Source organism: Protopterus annectens, chromosome 4.part1 (genome assembly GCF_019279795.1).
Source record: "Protopterus annectens isolate FY-2018-M chromosome 4.part1, PAN1.0, whole genome shotgun sequence".
Classification (NCBI taxonomy): Eukaryota; Metazoa; Chordata; order Ceratodontiformes; family Protopteridae; genus Protopterus; species Protopterus annectens.
In genome coordinates, this window is record NC_056734.1 from 762384601 (window position 1) to 762406586 (window position 21986).

A 21986-nucleotide genomic window follows, 5' to 3' on the forward strand; every position below is an offset into this window, starting at 1 on the left:
CTCAGTGTCACTACTAGACAGAGGTATAGTTTACTAAATAATGGGGTCCCACATGTATCACTACTAGAGAGGCGCAACTATATAATACAGGGTGGCGTAAGCCACATCATTGTTGGCTAGGCTTGTAAATGCCCCAGGGCAGATAGCCTAGTACACTACTATGAAACTATGGAATGCAGCATCCACCTTACGCTGTACTGCAGTGTCAGTAATCGATCTACCCATTGTGGGAACTGAACCCAAAGCCTTCTGCACCAAAAGTGAGTATGCTACTTGTAGAACCACTGAAGCTTTGGAAGAGTCAGTCATAGGACAAACAGTAAGCCTCTGTCACTAGAATGTTTTCAGTTAATTTCTATCTCATCAGCAAAACACAGCTGTAGGATTAAAAACAAGGTTTGAATAAATTATTGACAAGTGGCGTATAAAACTTTCTACAAATGTTTCTGCTGAAGAAAATGGGCAGTTTAAATAAAACTATTCGTAAGTAAGTACCATACAAGACCAATTGGCATTACAAGACAGGCTCAAGATAGACAGGAAAAAAAAAGAAATATAAACATTCCGTCATCTTATCTTATTAATTGCTGGAAGGAAAGAATATCCACTACATCATCTCTACAACAGCCTCATACAGCACAGGTGCTCTGCAACGAGTTAGTATTTGTCATTGGCACAGTATTTGTAAAACTTCCTTTAAAAAGGCATTGTAGAAGATATGCACTTTGCCCTTAATAACAGTGTTCCAATTCATTGGTTTATGAATACACAATGACATACAACAGGTGTTTAGTAATACACACTGGCCAATAAGCCAGATTCCTTTACCAATTACATATTTCTTGCTTTTGGGCTCTTCCTTATTATATAAGTGGAATGTCTAGTGATATTCTAGAGCTTACAGCTTAGTAATATACCTCACAATTGTTTACGTTAATTATTGTATATTCATAAGCCAGTGTCCTGAAGCACTTTTATGTTTTCAGGGGGAGATTTGCATGTTTATGATGACAGCTTCATAAAGGAGAGGATTACCAACTGTTTCCTAGAGCTGTTTCTGTGTTTTGACAACATGTCTCTGTTTGGGCCTTCTGTGCACGATTTGAATATAATTCTGCTGATGTATGCATCTTTTGTTTGGGTAAAGCTGTCACTTCTTAACTCTAAGCAGGCTTTCTAAAGATTTTAATGTTAACATTTATAATTTAGTCACACTATTTTTACTCACGCTTTAGCTGTGGATAGCTATGGATTCTCTACATTAAGTGATTGCTTCTATAAGATACAGTCACATAATTTCAAACACAGAAAATTGAATACTGTGCCACAGTTTGTCAGTACCTGTTAGAATATGCACATAAATTGTTTTTTTTTTTTTTTTTTTAACTAAAAAGAAAAATTTCATCACAGGTACAGGACTATGAAATGTGTCGAAATGTAGGGTTTTTAACTACTGGAGATTTATGTAGTATGCTACAAATTCATCCCTGTAACTGATCATTTGAATCTTTTGTAACATAGTTTAAGTGTTAAACAATTTCTAACAGCAGTAGGATTCTTTGGAACAACACTGCCTTTTTAATTTATCTGTTATGTTTTGGTTATTTTCCTGAGTCTCAGTAATTACTGTGACTGTACCAGCTCTTTCATTGTTTTTTTCACAGTGATATATTGATATGGGAAGTTATTCCCATGGTGAGTCTATGAACTGGCATTTATCTCCTTTAAATAGGTGCTGTGTTTTTATATTTCAAGGACACAAGTATTAGCTAATTTAATATCCTGCTAATTTGCTGTGTTGATTCTCTGCTCCCCAAAATGTTCTTAGGTTCTTTTACCTATGTTCTTCTGCTAACAATAATTTCTGATAGAAATAGGAATAATAATCACTGTACCTTCACTTGTGTACTTACATGGCCTTTCACTCTTCCAAAGACAAAGCCTTTGATGCAAGTTGTAACCTTCCTCATTCCAAAAGTTAACTATATAACTTTTACTGATAAGCTGTTTCACTTCCTGTTTTCTGCAAAATAATTATGAACATTGCATATAAACAGGGGTGCTGGTAGTGTAACAAAATGTGGGATTTCACCAAGCAACTAACACAACTTCTGACACGGGTGTATTACTCTCAGTACTTATCAACACTAAGAAAATTATCAGCAGTGTGGATGCTGATGTAGTATCAGATGGTGTTATTCCCTAACTATAAGCATTTCAGTCTGGTACATAAGCACTAACAAAACAGCTCAGAATTTGCCCTTGGGGATTACTCCTCACAACGGTGCCACTGTCACTTTTTGACTGATAAGGCAAAGTAAGAAGAACATTTTCATAGGAGGAGCAGCTTAGAAAGGAAGTACCTCAGGGAGCCTTTAAAGACCCTTTGTCTTTGTTATATTTTATCTCACATAACATTGATTTGCTATTATTGAGTAATTGCTATCCTGTATATTCATATCTTGGTGCTGCTCAGCTCTGACATCGCTACATAAGGGGTTCTGATACATATTCAGAATGATTTCAGTGCATTATGGACTTGTTGCTCATGTAAATAACTTAAATAAATTTCACTGAGACCTAGTTTAAGGTGTTTTTGGAACAATAAAGTCTAATCCTGTTATCTGCTAGCATGCTAAATGTCAGCAAGAACACATTAGTAGTCTGGGTAGATTTCACATTATCTTTTGTCTGTTATGTAGTGTGGGTGATGGGCAACATACCATTGTAATTAAAAATTTCCTACAGAACAGCAAGACTATTTGTATCACATGACTGACATGCCAACATTTTGTAAGAACATACTAATAGAATGACTAGAATATGCATTGCTGTTCTTTTACAGTAGCTCCAGAAAACTTAAGAAAATACTGAATAAAATTTGTAAATTCATCTTTTGTCTCTCTCTCTCTCTCTCTCTCTCTCTGTGGGATTGCTGGGAGCATCACTTAATATCTGTGATGAAGGCTAGCATTATATTTGTTTCCGACAGAGCATACTATTAAGTAGATTTCTCTCATCACAAACCTTTTTGTCTAATAACTTTCTTGTGAGACCTCCTACATGTGAATCAGTACACATGCTTCCTTATATGTTTGTATATCTTTAAAACATTGGAGCCTTTAACCCCTCTCAGATCACATGCTTCCTTATATGTTTGTATATCTTTAAAACATTGAAGCCTTTAACCCCTCTCAGATCACATGCTTCCTTATATGTTTGTATATATTTAAAACATTGGAGCCTTTAACCCCTCTCAGATCACATGCTTCCTTATATGTTTGTATATATTTAAAACATTGGAGCCTTTAGCCCCTCTCAGATCACATGCTTCCTTATATGTTTGTATATATTTTAAACATTGGAGCCTTTAACCCCACTCAGATCACATGCTTCCTTATATGTTTGTATATCTTTAAAACATTGGAGCCTTTAACCCCTCTCAGATCACATGCTTCCTTATATGTTTGTATATCTTTAAAACATTGGAGCCTTTAACCCCTCTCAGATCACATGCTTCCTTATATGTTTGTATATCTTTAAAACATTGGAGCCTTTAACCTCTCTCAGATTTCAGTTTTCCATGTGTACATCGTGTGGTCTGCTATCCTGTATGTGTGGTGCAGCCTGAAAGTAAGTGCTGATGATGTTGGCAGCATACTGTCCTGTGTCTCCCCTCTCTGCATTATTCTTGGTGTAGCAGGTGCCAAGTAGTAGCAGACATAATCACAGATAAGTCATTATGGCTTTTATTTTGAGAAATGATGCAGTTGTAGTCACCAAGAAGTCTTCGTTTCCAAAGTGATTTACTTGGGAACAGGAAATTTTGGATCTAGAAGTTCAGTTCCAGCATCACAGAAACCTGAATGGGTGGAGAGTGTTGAATTCCTGGACTTTTGCATGGGAAGGGACCCTGAAAATTTACAATATGTAGAGTTTAGAAAGAGATAAAGAAGACACTACTGCTGTGATGAGGCAGACATTTTTGATTTATTGAGAATCAAGACGAATATACAGTGTGTCTGCCATTTGTTCGTCACAAGGTCCTGCTGTGTTTGTTGATACATATGTTACTGAATTAATGAATTGAGAAAAATAGTGTGAATTTCATGAGCTGCAGAATTAATTTTTGTGAAAATACTGTGTAGCAAAAAAAAAAAAAAGGTCACAAAAGACAATGTTTAAAATTGCCTTCACGAGAAACTTTAAGTAAAATAGATTTTGAGAGCTTTGACAATTTTGAGGAGTGTGTGTGTCTGATAAGTTCTGCATAAGGTCTGGCTATAATCAAGATAAAGATGACTGTCATCTGATTAATCAATTTGTGGAAGCTAATGTGTATAGAAACTATGAAAAGAGAAATCAGTTTGAAGTATGAAGAATTCAGGAACACATAATTTGAAGAAATTGTGTCTTTTAGGACAAAGCCATGTACATTATTCTTGAGAGGATAATTTATGCTGAGAACTTGTGCTCAGTATGTATGCTAATAGTGGAAAAGAAATAAAACAGAAAATGTACGACCAAGTAATATGTTTGAGATCTGGGAGGAAAAGTTCAAAATTAATAAATGATGTGGTGCTAAAATTAGATGGTACAGATTGTGCTGTCATTTTTGGCCACATTTATGAAACATGAAGTCTGAAAGAGAGTAAACTGAAGCCACTGGTGCATAAATTACCAACTTATTCACTTCATCTTGTACAAAAATAGTCAAAAGATGTGCTTGCATGTGAACTTAAAGTAGAAATTATAGTGTGAAGCATCATTGTTCAGGGTTCATTTGGACTTTCAAAAGGTTTGGCATGGGGAAAAGAATTTACAATGTGAATACAGAAAAATGTGCATTTATTTAAAGAGTATGAAGACTTGTTTTCTGGCTTGAGATGTTTGCCATCAGTTTGTCATATTCAGATAGATTTAAAGTGTTACCAGTAATGTGTATGCTGCAAGGAAAGTTCCAGTAGCTCTGAAGAGCAGAATCAAGAAGGAGGTGAGCTGCATGGAGTGAATAGGCCGAAGGTATGCTGCAGGGATATGTTGTGCCTACTGAATGGGTGAAAAGCATGGCTACCAAATAAAATTCATAAGTGTATCGAGCCACAAGATCATTCTTAATAACCCTATAGTAAGTGAGCATTTTCGGTGGCACACGATTGAAGAATCAGTGTCTTCCATGACAGATGCATAGTTTTTTGTGTGTTTGATGCCAGTCAGTAATTTTGGTAGATAAAATTTGATAAGGAAAGTTGAAGTTCAAGTTTCAGTCACTTGTGGGAAATAGCTTTTTGATATTTCATCTGGTGTATTACCAGTGGTAGATGAGTTTCTGGCAACTGTTGCACAGGTCATCAAGGGGTTTGACAATGATGCTAAATTTCATTGGTGACATTATGTGATATCAGACCAAAGAAGAACATGATATAAGACTGACTTATTGAACACCATGTGAAGAAACCACTGTAAACTGTCCAGCAGTAAGTATTAAATTGCAGAACTGAGATATAAGGGATATGTCTTGGTATCTGAAAGCAGGCAGAAAGTCAGACCAGTAGAGCAAATGCCTCTTTCAGGAGATAAACAGGGTTTAATGAGAATTCCTGGTATGATGCATTACTTTTTGAAGCTTTTTCTGAATTTACTGGCTATGAGGTTGTCATTAGTGAAATTATTGGGAAACGTATGTAATGGTACTAGAGTATAGAGCAAGGAAAGATATTTTAAATGTTAAAACAGTAAGTGACAGAAGCACCCACACTGAATTATTATGATGCAAGTCAGTCAGTCATATTACAGATAGATGCCAGGATGGAATTGGCCCTGCTACTCCCATGATATTAACCAGTTTCTCATGGTTATAAAGCCTTTGCAGAATACTCAAGAGGATGGATGCTTAGATAAAAAATGAGCTACTTGCCATAGTGTCACTGTGTAGAGTTTCTTAGGTACATTTATGAAACAAATAGGCAAAATGTCAGTAATAAGCACTTTTAAAAAAAACATTATACAAGCCATCTCCCTGTCTTCAAAGATTATTATGATTGTAGATTTAGTTATGAAATGTAGAAAATGGGAAACATGTAGCAGATATGCTAATTCATTGAGATCTTCATGTTTACCAGAGCAGAAATAAGATTTCCTTCGTGAAGTATTTGAAATTAACTGGATCATTCTGCAGTTTTCCATAACAAAAAAAAAGTAGATTCCTTGAAAATGTCTGTAACAGTTTGGCCAGAAAACTAAATATAGCCATACTTTAATTTAAAGAAGAGGTAAGTTGCACACAAGTTTAAAATGTCTGATAAAGTAATAATACTTAATTAGTAAAATAAATGTTGGTGAAGATACAAGTCACACACAAGAATTGTGAAGTGCAAGGAATGATTTCATCATGTATTTTAATATACAGGAATGTCAGTACAAATTGAATGGAGAGTTCAGTGCTGTGTGGTGCATAATGCCTAGCACAACAGCAGTCCAAAGAGCAGAGATTATTTCTATTTGGGTCCAGGAAGACCATGGAATAAGCTTTGGAGTAGATTAGTTTATGTGTGTGTTTAATCTACAGTTATTATTCATTTTCTTGAGTTTATAGGTTCATAGGTAGGTACTAGACTATCAGCCCAAGGGCCTACGTAAGACTAGTCAACAAGGTTCCCTGACTTACGCCACCCAAGAAAGTTATTTTCCTGTGCCACTGTCGAGCACAGACACAGAAGTGATCCTCAGGGTGTAGTTCCTATTTCCCATCCACTCATCAAGATTTTTCTTGAAGAGTGCTAATGAAGAACTTTGCTTGACATAGATGGGTAGCCTGTTCCAGAGTATGGGAAGTCTCTGGGATAGGAATCTATCCTCCAGCATGTCCTGTTTATTGTGATTTTTTTTTTGGGGGGGGCGGTGAGCTTGTCATACTGGGTAAAGTGGAGTATGTTAAGAAAATGTAGGAAATGTTAGTGGATGAAGCATATTGCAAAGTTTCTTATAACAAGATAAATGTAGCTATGGCTAAACTTTACACATGCACTTCCCCCATCAGGTTTCATAACCCTGACTCTGGAATCCAAACACACATCATTTAAAGTTTTAATTTTGTCACTAGACAAATTACAAGATGACCGCAAACTAGGAGCCATAATCGAAACTCCTCTAACGATGTGGACATACTACAAAAGGGCCTCACTGAGACAGATGCCTGGTGTCAAAGCCATGGCCTGAAGCTCAATGCCAAAATGTGTATTGTCATCCTCTTTGGTAAAAACTCTGTACCCATGAACTACCACATAAGTGGTAGTCTACTTAATGCTGAAAGTGTGATAAGAGACCTTGGGACACAGGTGGACAGTAATCTCTCCTTTGATAATCACATTGCCACAGTGGTCAGGAAATCCTTCTATGTGGCTCACCTCATCACAAAAGGTTTCTCATCCAGAAAAAAGGAGGTCATTGTTCCCCTCTACTCATCACTCATTAGACCCATTATAGAGTACAACGCCCCTTTTGGTATGTACCGCACAAGACATCTACAACAACTGGAAAGGCCACAGAAATACCTCACAAAGAGGATTACTGGCCTCAAACAGATGCCCTACGCAGACCGTCTCAAAAAACTCCAGCTTTACTCTGTCGCATATCACCTACTCAGAGGTGATCTCTGCCTAACATACAAAGCTATGTCAAACCCAGAGCTGTTGGACATGCTCCACTTAAAGAAATCCCAATCTCTCCGAGCTACATGCTCTAGGGACCTAAACCTTGTCACCACAATAAACAGAACATGCTGGAGGGATAGATTCCTGTCCCAGAGACTTCCCATACTCTGGAACAGACTGCCTATCTATGTCAAACAGAGCTCTTCATTAGCACTCTTCAAGAAAAATCTTGATGATTGGATGGGAAATGGGAAATTCACCCCAGGGATTACCTCTGTGGCTCTTCTCGACAGTGGCACAGGAAAATAATTTTCTTGGGTGGCGAAAGTCAGGGTACCTTTTTGGCTAGGCTTATATAGGCCCTAGGGCTAATAGCCTAGTACCTACTTATGAACCTATGAACCTAAAATTGATGGCATTCTGTGTGATATGTAAATGAAGAATTTGAATGCATGTATAATGACAAGCCTCTTACAGCAGGAATTTTTGGAATCCCTAAAATACACAAAAAATTGAATAACCCCTCCCCTTTAGACCGAATCATGTATGTCCCAAAATCTAAACATTTCTTCATTGCTAAGTATTTAAATAACTGGCAAAAGGCAGTTTACAAAAATTGCCACAAGTGTGCACAGATTTGTGGCATTTTTTAGCTATACTAAATATTTTGGTATTCAGTGACAAAGTGATATTTGTTACTATTGATGTAAACAATATGTAACATAGTCATACCACACGAATTATGACTAGAATGGTTTGAGGAACAATTGTTTGCTTTAGCTGACTTGCCTATGGATAAAATAAATGCTGCTGTGATTTAATGGATCTAGTGCTTAAGAACAATTTTATACTTTTTGAAGGACAGTTTGTTATAGACAAGTCGCCAGTGTAGGTATGGGCGCAGCTTGCACTCCTAGTTTGTCAATTTGGTAATGGCCAACTGGGAGAAATTCATTTTTGGTAGTTAATTTCATGATTCTTTTGTCTTTTACACATGTTTTTGGATGACATTTTTATTTTATAGACAGATACTTTAGAGAATTTAATTGAGTTTTTGGATTACATAAATAGTACTGTTGAATTTCTAAAATTTAGCTACACATTTGATATTTTTTTGGATGTGGAAATTTCTAAGAATAGGCAACATAGGTAGGTACTAGGCTATCTGCCCGAGGGCATTTATAAGCCTAGCTAGAGTGTGTTGGCTTTCGCCGCCCCATTGATTAATTAACTGATCCTCTGTCAAGCAGAGCCTATGAAGTGATCCCAGGGGTGTATTTTCTGTTACCCATCCACTCGTCAAGGTTTCTCTTGAAGAGTGTTAGTGAGGGGCTCTGCCTGATGTAGTTTGGAATTTTGTTCCAAAGCATGGGGAGTCTCTGTGACAAGAATCTATCCCTCCAGCATGTTCTATTTATTGTTGTGGCGAGGTTTAGCTCACTAGAGCACGTGGCTCGCAGTGACTTGGATTTCTTTAGGTGGAGTATGTCCATCAATTCTGAGTTGGACATGACTTTGTAAGTCAGGCAGAGATCACCTCTGAGTAAGCGATATGCCACTGAGTACAGCCGGAGTTTTTTCAGTCGGGCTGCGTAGGACATATGTTTGAGGCCAGTAATCCTCTTGGTGAGGTACTTTTGTGGTCTTTCCAGCTGTTGGTAGTGTCTTGTGATGTACATCCCAAATGGGGCATTGTACTTTATGATGGGTCTAATGAGTGACGAGTAGAGGAGCACTATAACCTCTTTATTTCTAGATGCGAACCCTTTAGTAATTAGATGAGCCCCACATAGAAGGATTTCCTAACTACTTTGGCAATATGATTGTCAAAGAAAAGATTACTATCTGCCTGGGTCCCCAGATCTCTTATTACCTCTTCTGTATTAAGGGGGCTGCCACCTATGTGGTAATTCGTGGGTGTTCTGTTTTTCCCAAATGGGATGACTATGCATTTTTTGGCATTTAGCTTGAGGCCTTGACTTTGACACCAGGTGTCCTTCTCAGTAAGGCCCTTTTGTAGGATGTCCATGTCAGCCAGAGAGTCAATTATGGCTCCCAGTTTACAGTCATCGGCAAACTTGGTTAGCCATAGTCCTCCTGTGTTTGCTTGTACTTCTGAGAATTATATGCCGAACAGTAGGGGTCCCAGGACCAAGCCTTGCAGAACACCACTTGTGACTGGTTTAGAGTCGGATCTGGAGCCCGCAATTTTTGCCGTGTGAGTTCTGTCTGTAAGCCAGTTGGCAACTCATCTCGTGACGTAGGGTTTTATGTTCAGGCTGGTGAGTTTTTCTGTAATACCTGAGTGGTGAGGTCAAGGTAGGCTGTGTGAACCACCTTTTCCACGTCTATGGCCTTGGTGACTGTCTTGAAGAAGTCAACCAGGTTTAGTAGACATGATCTGCCCTTAACAAAGCCGAACTGGGTCAGGTTAAGTGTTTGGAGGTTCCCGATGTCTTTGTTAATGAGTTCCATGATGATGCGCTCCATAGCCTTGCAGACCAGGCTAGTCAGGCTTATGGGGCAATAGTTACCAGGGTCCGTTGTGGCCCCTCCTTTGTGGAGAGTAATAACCGTTGCTGTGCACCATTCTATGGTAGCCTGTGGAGAGGCTGAGTTTGAACAGCGTGTTTAGGTGGGAGGTTAGTTCGTTCTGTAGTTCATGAAAGACGCAGCCTGGGACACCATCTGGTTCCATTGACGCTGTGTTTTTGGCTTTTTAAAGGGTTGTTTTCACCTGTGTGTCTGTGATTTTTGGGACACTTTTCCGGTATTGTTGTGGGCCCTTTTGGAGGTGAGAGGGGGTGAAGTTTGCACTGAATCTATGTGCCAGGATGTTGGCAATATCAGTAGGTTCAGTATGTTTTCTGCTATTTTGCACTAGTTCCGTACATATCTGCAAGTTGCCACTTAGATTCTTGACATAGCTAAAGAAGACTTTGTGGTTATCTTTTGAATCCTTGGCTATTTTTCTTTCGAAGTTAGCCTTGGATGATTTCATGAGGAACCTTAGTTTCTTACTGATACTGATCAGCAATGTCTTTCCTTCTTGGAGTTTGCTTTTTTTCTGAACTAGTTTCCTCCTTCTATTGTATAGCCTGTTTATGGCAGGGGTCCACCAAAATGGTTTCCTTCTCTTAGAGGAGTGAGTCTTGGTTTTGCTAGGGATGGCACGATCCATGCATCCTTGTGCTCATAGAGTGCATTTGTAAAGGTTTCTACATCTTGGGCAGCGTTATCCTTTAGCGTGGGGGCTGTGAAACTTACCAACTCTGTCTTAAGTAAGGTGAAGTTTGCTTTAGAAAAGTTTTTTACTGTGGTTTCCTTAGTTGGGGGTGGTTGTGGACATCTAAAGTGATTAGTTTATGGTTTGATCTAACCAGTGACTGGTTGACCTCCGGTGTGGAACACCTGTCGCCCATGTTGGTGATGACCAGGTCCAATATGTTTTCACCTTTGGTAGGGGAGTTTACCAGCTGATCCAGGGCGTTTGAGTTGATGAATTCCAGGAAGTTCAGGGCATGGGAGTTTGTACTAGAGTAGTTTTCCCAGTGAACGGTAGGGTAATTGAAATCGCCCAATATCAGGGTGTTCGGTAGGACCTTCCAGTGTCTCCAGAAAGGTGGAGTGGTGGTCCTGGGTCATGGAGGGTGATCTGCAGCAGGCCACAATTTGCATTGCAGATTTGCCCGATGTTAGTTACACATGGATGATCTCAGAGGTATCATGATGCACCACTAACCTGGAGGTGTAGGTATCCTTGATGAATATGGATACACCCCCTCCTTTTGTGTTTCGGTTCATGTTCTGTGGCCGAAACATGTGGTATGAGTTGTAGCCCGGTAGTGCTGGGGTGCTCTCTGGAGCCTTGATTTAAACTCCTGGCGCTGAGTAGCATAACCCTCAGTTTTTTGTTAATTGTTCTGTTTACAGAGGTGGGTGGGTTTGACTTTTGAGCCTTGCCTAAAAAAGGCACTATGGGGGCAGCAAGAGCCTTGGCCAGTATTCAAAAGCCTAGGGGTGACAGGTGCAAGCCATCTCTTGCGAAGCAACGCGGTTTGTCGAGCATGTCGTCCCAGACTGACATTCAATGACACCAGAAGCTTAGCCAATTGTTGAAATTGATAATTTTTTCTTTATACTGAGGCATCATACTTGGTGAGAGCAGGATACTACCAGGGTCAGGGTCATACCAGTCTGGGCTAATGATCACACAGCTCTTCCATGTCTCTTCATGTAGTCCAATTAGGTACGTCTCAGGTCATTCACACCAACATTAACAATGACAGAGTCATTTGTATTTGTTGTGGAGTGACCTGAGTGCTTGTGTTATGTGGCGGATTCTGGCTCCCGACAGGCAGCTAACAGTAACCTTCTGCTTGTCCAGCCTAGTGAGTGGGACATCAGTGTGCCTGACTATAGAGTCACCTATTACTAGTGTGTTAGGTATGTTATTTCACCTTAAGGGCTGTGATTGTGCGGCAGACTGATTTTGTGTTTTATGTGTTGTCTGGTTTGTGATGGGAGGTGCAGGTTGTTTGGGTGTGTGCTTTGGAGGTCTCTGGTGCTTTTGCAGGTTTTTATTTAGAGCTTCCGAGTATGATTTTATGTATTTATGTGTATTTTTTGCCAGTGCTGTTTTAGTAGGTCTGTTTGTGGCTGGAGGTGTGGTGCAAGTGTTAACCTTCTCCTCTTGATTGTCTGTTCCAGTCTTGGGTGGAGACAGCTTAGCTTCCAGTTTGGCAGTATAATTGCATCTCTCGCATATGTTAGTGTTTTGTGGTAGAAGGAGAGGGTTGTCTGTGTACATGAGGCAGTTGTAACATTGCCTCAGGATACCCAGATTCACCAGCTGGACTGGAGAGTACACCTGAAATTGTCCTTTGGTCATGCCTGAATAGTAGGGTGAGCTGCTTAGTCATTTGGTTGGTGAGGGGTGAATAAAGAGCCTTGCCCTGCTGGGCAATCAGTGTCAGGGTATATTAATGCTTGCTATTAGGTCTGAGCAAGTGCTGGGCTGTAGGATGCTTTTTGAGTGCTTAGGTTGAGAGTTAGACTAGTTTGAAGGGAAAAACTGAAGAGGAGACTTAGCGGAGCCAGGAATAATTTAACCGTAGCTAACCGGCGCTGCTCGGTGCGCAAAACTGTACAAACGTGGTTTTTATAGTAGGGAAATGAAAGAGATGGAAATTAGCCCACTGGGCCCAGCCACTGGGGATGCACAAGCCAGTGCATTTCTTTGTGCCACTCCAAAGCCTGGATAAATGGGGAGGGTTGCGTCAGGAAGGGCATCCGGCATAACATTTTGCCAAATCGTACATGCAGACAACAGTACAGATATACATACCGAATCGCTCGAGGCCCAGGTTAACAACAACCGCCATCAGTACTGTTGGCCAACAGGGTGCTGGCGGAAATTGGGCTACTGTTGGCTGAAGGAGGAGAAGAGGGGGAAGGCATGCCCGAAGGCAGGTAAAGGCTATGACTGTGATAGTGAGGGTCAGAACTTTGAATGTTGGCAGTATGACTGGTATAGGGTGAGAGCTAGCTGATATGATGGACCGAAGGAAGATTGGTATATTGTGTGTGCAAGAGACCAGATGGAAGGGGAGCAAGGCTAGGTGTATCGGAGGCAGTTTCAAATTGTTTTATCATGGTGTGGATGGGAGGAGAAATGGTATAGGTATTATCCTGAAGGAACAGTATGCCAAGAGTGTTTTGGAGATGAAGAGAGTGTCGGATAGAGTGATGTTTATGAAGCTGGAAATTGATGGTGTAATGATGAATGTTGTTAGTGCATATGCTCCACAAGTTGGGTGTGCGATGGATGAGAAAGAAAAATTTTGGTGTGAGTTGGATGAAGTGGTGATGACTGTACCCAAGGGTGAGAGACTGATGATTGGAGCAGATTTCAGTGGGTATGTTGGTGAAGGGAACAGAGGGGATGAGGAAGTGATGGGTAGGTATGGTGTTAAGCAAAGGAATGCAGAAGGTCAGATGGTAGCGGATTTTGCAAAAAGGATGGACATGGCTGTGATGAATACGTATTTTAACAAGAGGGAGGAGCATAGGGTGACATACAAGAGTGGAGGAAGATGCACGCAGGTGGATTATATCTTATGTAGAAGGGCCAGTCTGAAGGAGATTGGAGACTGTAAAGTGGTGGCAGGGGAAAGTGTAGTTAGGCAGCATAGGATGGTGGTTTGTAGGATGACGTTGGTGATCAAGTAGAGAAGGATGAGTGTGAGGGCAGCACCAAGGATCAAGTGGTGGAAACTGAAAAAGGGTAATTGTGAGGTGATGTTCAGGGAAGAGTTAAGACGGGCACTGGGTGGCAGTGAAGAGTTACCGAATAGCTGGGTAACTACAGCAGAGCTAGTAAGAAAGATGGCTAGAAAGGTGCTTGGTGTGACATCTGGAAAGAGGAAGGAGGACAAGGAGACCTGGTGGTGGAATGAAGATGTACAAGAGAGTATTCAGAGAAAGAGGATGGCGAAGAAGAAGTGGGATTGTCAAAGAGATGAAGAAAGTAGACAAGCATATAAGGAGATGAGGTGCATGGCAAAGAGAGAGGTGGTGAAGGCTAAGAATAAGGCGTATGAAGAGTTGTATAAAAGACTGGACACTAAGGAGGGAGAAAAGGACCTGTACCGATTGGTTAGACAGAGGGACTGAGCTAGTAAAGATGTGCAGCAGGTAAGGGTGATAAAGGATAATGAGGAAAATGTACTCACAAGCGAGGAGAGTGTGTTGAGCAGATGGAAAGAGTACTTTGAGGGGCTGATGAATGAAGAGAATGAGAGGGAGAGAAGGTTGGATGAAGTGCAGTGGATTAGCAAAACGGAAGTAAGGAGAGCTATGAAGAGGATGAAGAACGGAAAGGCTGTTGGTCCAGATGACATACCTGTGGAAGCATGGAGGTGTTTAGGTGAAATGGCAGTGGAGATTTTAACCAGATTGTTTAATGAAATCTTGGAAAGTGAGAGGATGCCTGAGGAATGGAGAAAAAGTGTTTTGGTACCGATTTTTAAGAATAAGGGTGATGTGCAGAGCTGTAATAACTACAGAGGGATTAAATTGATCAGTCACCGCATGAAGTTATAGGAAAGAAAGAGTAGTGGGAACTAGGTTAAGTAGGAAGGTGATGATTAGTGATCAACAGTATGGTTTCATGTCAGGAAAGAGCACTACAGATGCAATGTTTGCTATGAGAGTTTTGATGAAGAAGTACAGAGAAGGTCAGAAGGAGTTGCATTGGGTCTTTGTGGATTTAGAGAAAGCATATGACAGGGTGCCTAGAGAGGAGTTGTGGTATTGTATGAGGAAGTCGGAAGTGTCAGAGAAGTATGTAAGAGTGGTACAGGGTATGTACGAGGGTAGTGTGACAGTGGTGAGGTCTGCAGTGGGAGTGATGAATGCATTTAAGGTGGAGGTGGGATTACATCAAGGATCAACTCTGAGCCCTTTCTTATTTGCCATGGTGATGGACAGGTTGACAGATGAGATCAGACAGGAGTCCCCGTGGACTATGATGTTTGCAGATGACCTTGTGATCTGTAGTGAGAGTAGGGAACAGGTGGAGGAGACCCTGGAGAGGTGGAGATATACTCTAGAGAGAAGAGGAATGAAGGTCAGCAGGACTAAGACAGAATATATGTGTGTGAATGAGAGGGAGGATAGAGGAATGGTGAGGATGCAGGGAGTACTGGTGGCGAAGGTGGATGAGTTTAAATACTTGGGATCAACAGGTCAGAGTAATGGTGAGTGTGGAAGAGAAGTGGAGGAGAGAGTACAGACAGGATGGAGTGGGTGGAGAAGAGTGTCAGGAGTGATTTGTGACAGACGAGTACCAGTAAGAGTGAAAGGGAAGGTCTACAGGAGGGTAGTGAGACCAGCTATTTTATATGGGTTGGAGACCGTGGCATTGACAAAAAGGCAGGAGGCAGAGCTTGACGTGGCAGAGTTGAAAATGTTAGATTTGCACTGGGTGTGACGAGGATGGACAGGATTAGGAATAAATATATTAGAGGGTCAGCCCAGGTTGGAAGGTTTGGAGACAAAGCCAGAGAGGCAAGATTACGTTGGTTTGGACATGTGCTGAGGAGAGATGCAGAGTATATTGGGAAAACAATGCTAAGGATGAAGCTGCCAGGTAACAGGAAAAGAGGAAGGCCTAAGATAAGGTTTATGGATGTGGTGAGAGAGGACATGCAGGTGGTTGGTGTGACAGAGCAAGATGCAGAGGACAGGAAAAAATGGAAACAGTTGATCTGCTGTTGCGACCCCTAACAGGGGCAGCAGAAAGTAGAAGAAATTAGCCTAAAATGGCCAATAAACTACTAACTTCTGGTCTGGAACCATTCCTCCAGGGATAGATAGGTTGTTCAAAGCTCCCCTTTCTCACAGGTGTGCAGAGAAACTTCCTTCTATCCAAGTAAGGTATGGGCAACTCAGAAACTAGTATCACAGCCCTGAATTCAGCACCAGCCTGAAAACTGGACTATACTAGCTTAGAAAGGTGGGAAACAAGGACTTTTTTTTGCTTTTGTTTTTTTTTTTTAAAGATAAGGCAAAAACAGTAAAAAAGCACACTTAAAACAGCTTTAAACGACTACAACCGATCAGAAAAGGCTATCGCACTTTAGTGTGTAGCCTAGAACATTTAAATAAATTATTTCAACAAAAAACAACTTTTTAAAAGTGCAGGCAGTCAAATAAGTACAATATGTGAAAAAAACAAGCTTTTAAATCACAATAAACACTGGAAAAATCTGTGTTTAGGTGGAAAACAGTTAAGTACAGCAAGAAAGTACAGAAAACTGATATTTAATAACTCCAAAGTCTCTCTTCTAAGCTAGAAGGCTTGTATCAGTTTAAGGCTTTCTAGTGAAAATTTGTTTCCAACATACATGGAAAGAGCACTTTTTCTAATAATTTTCTCCATTATGACAGTTGGCACCCTACATTTCAAAAGAAAGCCGTAGTTAAGGGACAGTTGGTCCAACTAGCACATATGGCGTCTGAAGACAATATGTTTTTAAATGATTACAGTATTTTGTTGGTAATGTTTTTAAAATAGGGTTATCCACAAGGGTTTCTCACAGAAATAAAACAAATGAGGTGTTGCTTAAAGGCAAATCAGAATTTATCTTCCCATCTTCATTTCTAATAATAGCAACAGGAATGATGCAGCTATTACTAATAGTCAGAATACAGTGGAAGCTAATCGAAGTAAAGCCTTCATTTCAACATTTACTGTGGACAGCAATGTTATACAAAGATGTTTAGTCAAAAACTGAAATATTTTCAATTTTGACAGAGCACTTTACAAAAAGTAGGTGAAAACTAGATGTAGTTTACAGGAGACAAGTAGGTCGTTCAAGGAATTAATCGAAAGGAATAATGGGGTTAAAATTTGCAATTTGGATAAAAAATCATTGTATGTTTAAATGTTAGCACTGTGCACAGTGCCCTTGTTTATTGACATTTGATTATTTTGAAATAAAAGGCACAAGATATGCAGTAGAGGGACATTTCACATGTGAGTCAAAAGGGGTACTGTACAAAGCAATCTGTTACTCATCTCCTGCTTTTATGTGGGAAAAACCTCTAGAAAGTTAAAAAAAATCGAATATATGAACATGTTCTGAATATTCATAGAAGAAAAACTACTAATGCTCTCCTAAAACCATACATTTTCTTTTGTGGTTTTGGAACAGATTACAAAAGATGCTAGAGGTTTTGTTATAGGTGAGCATCTTAAGTGTGAATTAAAATGGCAAATATATTTAAACTCTACGAATCACCCAGGGTTAAATGACTGTTTCTATTAATTCCTCTTTAAAACTTAAGTCTTATGATGCTTGATATATTTAGTGTTTTGAATGTTTTTTTTTCTTTTAAATGGTTAAGGAATTGATTAAAGGGGATAGGTTTTAGTCCCATGATTTTAAAACAATATTTATTGAGTAAGTGTTTGTAATGAAATTAGTTCCCATGAAGTTCCTTGTAATGTGTTGGAATGAAAGCTCTCAACTTGCTGATTAAACTACATTTTGGATAAGTGCCACTGTTGTTTATTCAGCACCACAGGAGTTTTTTTCAATGTGATTAAGGATCCAGTTCTGTGTCATTTTTGGAGTTACAAGTAGCTAATGTTGGAAATCGATTGGTATCATTACCTGTAAATGTACTCCTTTGTCTTCTATCTTGTCTAGTATTGTAAAAGGTAGAGTAGTTTTTGGATATCTGTGGAGGTTAACCATGAATCCTCTTTAAAATATGATTCAGTTATTGTAAGTGTTGTTGTTAAGAGCAGAACTAAATCTGAGGCCACGTTTTGATTGTCACATATACTTAGTTATGCTTTTTTGTGAGGGGTCATAGAAAGTTGCAGTTTGTGGTGCTGAATTGGATTGGGTATTACCTACTTTTAAGAGTAGTTTGGTTGAGATTGTCTTCTGTATTTTAAGATTTATAAGGGATGGGTATGATTTTTTTGTAGTAAGTAACTGGTGGATGATGTAGGTTTTTCTTCTGGTGAAGTAAAGACATCTGTTATAGGTAGATCTTCATACGGTCATAAGTTAATAACATTACATTTGGATTTGGTGCTTCTGTTTTTGGATAGTTTGTATGGTTACCATAGCTGCTATTGACTGATGCTAGTGGTTTAATTTTATATTGATTTTTAGCTTAGGATCTGTTCTTTTGAGTAGTTTTGGTGAGTTTAGTAGCAATAGTATGTAGAAAGGTATTTAAAGTAGGGGTGGAGAGGGTTTTTGTTTGAACATTAGTGCAGGTAGATACTGGGATATGATGACTTTTTTGTAGATAATTTAATGGGTATGGGTTAATGGAGATGTTAATCATTAAACCACTGAAACGTATGGAATGTAACCTGCCATTGATGTTGAACATCCAACTAGCCTGCTAAAGCTTTGCGTGACTTCCTCATGTTCCCCATGTCCATTAAAGCATGCAAGTATGTTGGGATAAGGAGTATGTATGGCCGCCAAGGAGAAGAGATTTCTTTCCCTAAGGAGGAAGGCTGAATCCTAATTCTCCTATGAAAAAGTACACCAAGTAGTGAAATGTGATGCCTTCAAGGAGGTAATTTGGCCAAGGAACCAGAAGTACCAGTAAAGTGCTTCTTTTGCAGCTATTTACATCTTTGGCTCCTTTTTTGTTTTATTTCTGTCATTAAAAAATACAACACAGACCTTGAGTAATTCTCTCTAGGGATGAGTTGTCCTGTGATGTGCTATAATAACTTTACTTTTGCAAAATGCCTAAGTGGAATAGGGCTTCTAAACCTGTAGTATACTATTGCAATGCACCATGGGACGGTGTGGATAATTATTATTTTATTAGTGATGTAGAATGTGCTATTTGGATATGAGGGCTACAGTCTCCACTTACATCATTGACAAGTATAGGCAGGTGGATTGCTCATACCTTTGCTGTGGGTGTACTGCTGTCAGTCAACAATGGCATTATTTCAAATCAGAGTGCATATATTTTTTCAAAATAATACTACTGTATAATTTCCATTTCACATGTCTGCATGGACGTAAATCAGCACATGTAAGTTTGCTGTGTGCCATGCTTGCACATGCTGATGAATGTTGGGATACATTTGCTGTACATTGTTTTTATGGCCACTGGTAGAGTTGCCACAGTTTGTATGAATGTAATTGCTTTGAACGTTGGAAGGATGCTTTGTAAGTTAGAAATAATTGGTGATAGTGTAGAAGTTTTTAAAATAACTATTGTTGTTGGTTGTGTTTAATTAACTAATTAATCTGTGCTTATTGTGTTGCTGAGCTGGGAATTGCTATGGTGGCAGATAGTTAATACATCTTAGAAACTGAACTGAACCTTCATTCCATGCGGCTGCAAGTATCACTGAGACAGTATAGCAGATTTTACCTCAAGACTTTGAATACTGTGCCCTTAAGTATGAGTTGAAAGTATTCCATTGTATAGGACTTGATAGCTCATTTTTAAGTTTGTAACACAAATTACATGTAATGCTTATCATATAAACTTTGTTGTACTTAGGATAAATATGTGCTTAGAGTTATCAGAACTGTTTCAGTTCTTCTAGATCTACAGAAAAAGTATTTTGTTTGCCTCCTTCATTCTAAAGATTTTATTTAAGTCCACCCACATATTTTTGAAACGTGATAGATGAAGTAAAATATTTTATTTCCTCAACCTATGTATAATATAATAGCTGTATTATTCAAATTAATGACATAATGATATCTAATCAGTTCCTTCCTGTTATCATATCTACTTTAATAAGGTAATATTTCCATTAAAAACACTCGCCAACAAAGCAGATTCTGGGCAAAAAATAATTTGTCAAATTTTCTTTTGTTGTTAATTTATGGAGACTCAGTTCTGCTCAGTGCCTTCTAAATGTCTTACCCAAGTAAGATACCAAAGGCAAATGGCACTCTGTTAAATAGGAGACTCTGCCTATATCCTGTCTCTGAAGGGTATCTGGGGAGACTCTGTCTATATCCCATCTCTGAAGGGTGTCAGGGATGTGATCTTTTTGTGTGTGACTCAGTGAATTGCATTTACAAGCAATCTGATTAAATTGTTTTTTGTTAAAATATGTAACACAATCTTAAACGGTGACATTAAGACGTATACCACTGTATAATAATTAGCATTCATTAGACTTTCAAGAAGTATTTTACTGTTGATAAAGTAGGGTCTGGACACTGTTATTTTTTTATCTCTCCCTTTGTCATGTTTGAGTTTTAAACCCAGCTGATGATAAAAACATTTTTACATCCGTGCCATCCTAGTTCTTTCAGTGTAAATGAATATCATTTCAAATAATATTTTATTCTTTCTGAAACACTAATTAATGAAAAAAGCTTATGGCTTAGGTCGTAATGTATTTATGTCTTGAGCGGAATTAATTACTGGTTGTAAACGTAATACTACAGACTATATCTATGATAGCGGTACTATTTCCATTCTATCTTGGCAACTGTTTTCTTTCATTTGCTAGTGACTTGCAGTCCCCTTTTATAATATGAAACTGGCAGTTGCATTTTAACCGTTTATGTATATTTTTTGTTTCTGCAGAGCAGTGACACAAATGAGCATCAGGTGGAATCATTTATAAAGAAGAAACTGGAATCTTTGCTGAAGGAGGCACAAATCAGGGACAAAGAAGACCCTGACAGCTATACTATTCGAGCATTATTAAGAGCAACACATGAGGGATTAAATGTAAACCTAAAACAGGTAAAGCACTTAAAATAATTTTAATTCATAAAAAGTCTCATTTTAAGAAAATCTTTTGCAGTATTACTACTTACTTTTTTAAGAAAAAAAGAAGAAAAGAAAATTAAATTAAATGACTGATAGCCCCTAATTTTGTCCAGTAAACCTCATGTGGCTGTATCACTGAAATAATAAAGGTAAATAACACAGTTTGGTTGAATTAAAAGGAAACGTTGAGCCACTAAGGTGAAAGATAAGTGCTTTCATCTACTAAACTATTTTCAAGAGCTGTTGACTTCTTCAAATCAACGTTGAACAATGGGACATACAGGAATTAGTTTTTCAACAGTCAACAGGTCTGAAACGTAGAAGTGGTAATATTTCGATGGTGTTTTGACAGGTGATATACACAGGCATATATTGCTACAAGCTGCATAACACTTAATGTGTCATTTATTTTTTTTTTTATTATTTTGTTTTCCTTGTGTATGGGCTACTCTACCATTATCAGGGCTCAGTTTGCTAAATGCCATAAAAGATGCTAAACACCTGCTGAGCTTTTCATTTTATTGTATTTGTATTAATTCCTTAAACATTTAAGACCTGTTGTGTACATGTTTGTTGTTTTTCAGAGGTTACACAGGAGTACTTGTCTCATTAAATATTTTGGCTAATGTAACACTGACACTGGAAATGAAATGTAGGATTACAGGATGAAGTTTCTTAGTAGCTTATACCCAACAAAATACTGCTGTTGGTACATGACTACAGGTTTGTTCTGACATGCACTTTCATGACCTGAGGTCTGTAGGCTAAGCCTGTCCTATTTTTAAGAAATTCTTTGGAAAATACTTCAGGGCTATTCTTTGGCTAGTTAAAGTAGTGGGATCACTTTTTCATTCCGTGGTTGTCTCTGCTTTATATCCTTGTTTCATCTGCCATCTGCTTCATACATTTTACATGCATATGAAGGAACATGCTAGGTTCATTTAGAAAAAAAAAAAACAGGCTGAGTATGCTGATGTTAACAGGTTCCCAGGCTGAGCATGCTGATGTTAACATGTTCCTTATTACTGTCCATCT

The 21986-nt window shown here is 38.9% G+C and overlaps 1 protein-coding gene across 6 annotated transcripts in view; it reads left to right on the forward strand.

Annotated features, from left to right (window-relative positions):
- The window catches only part of PLCH1 (phospholipase C eta 1), a 3453772-nt gene that overhangs the window by 2908594 nt on the left and 523192 nt on the right, over nt 1-21986 (forward strand). For all 6 annotated transcript variants that reach the window (XM_044070508.1, XM_044070510.1, XM_044070513.1 and 3 more), the window contains one exon: nt 20763-20924. In XM_044070508.1, coding sequence (XP_043926443.1) covers nt 20763-20924 — 162 coding nt within the window. The remainder of the gene's footprint in view (nt 1-20762; nt 20925-21986) is intronic.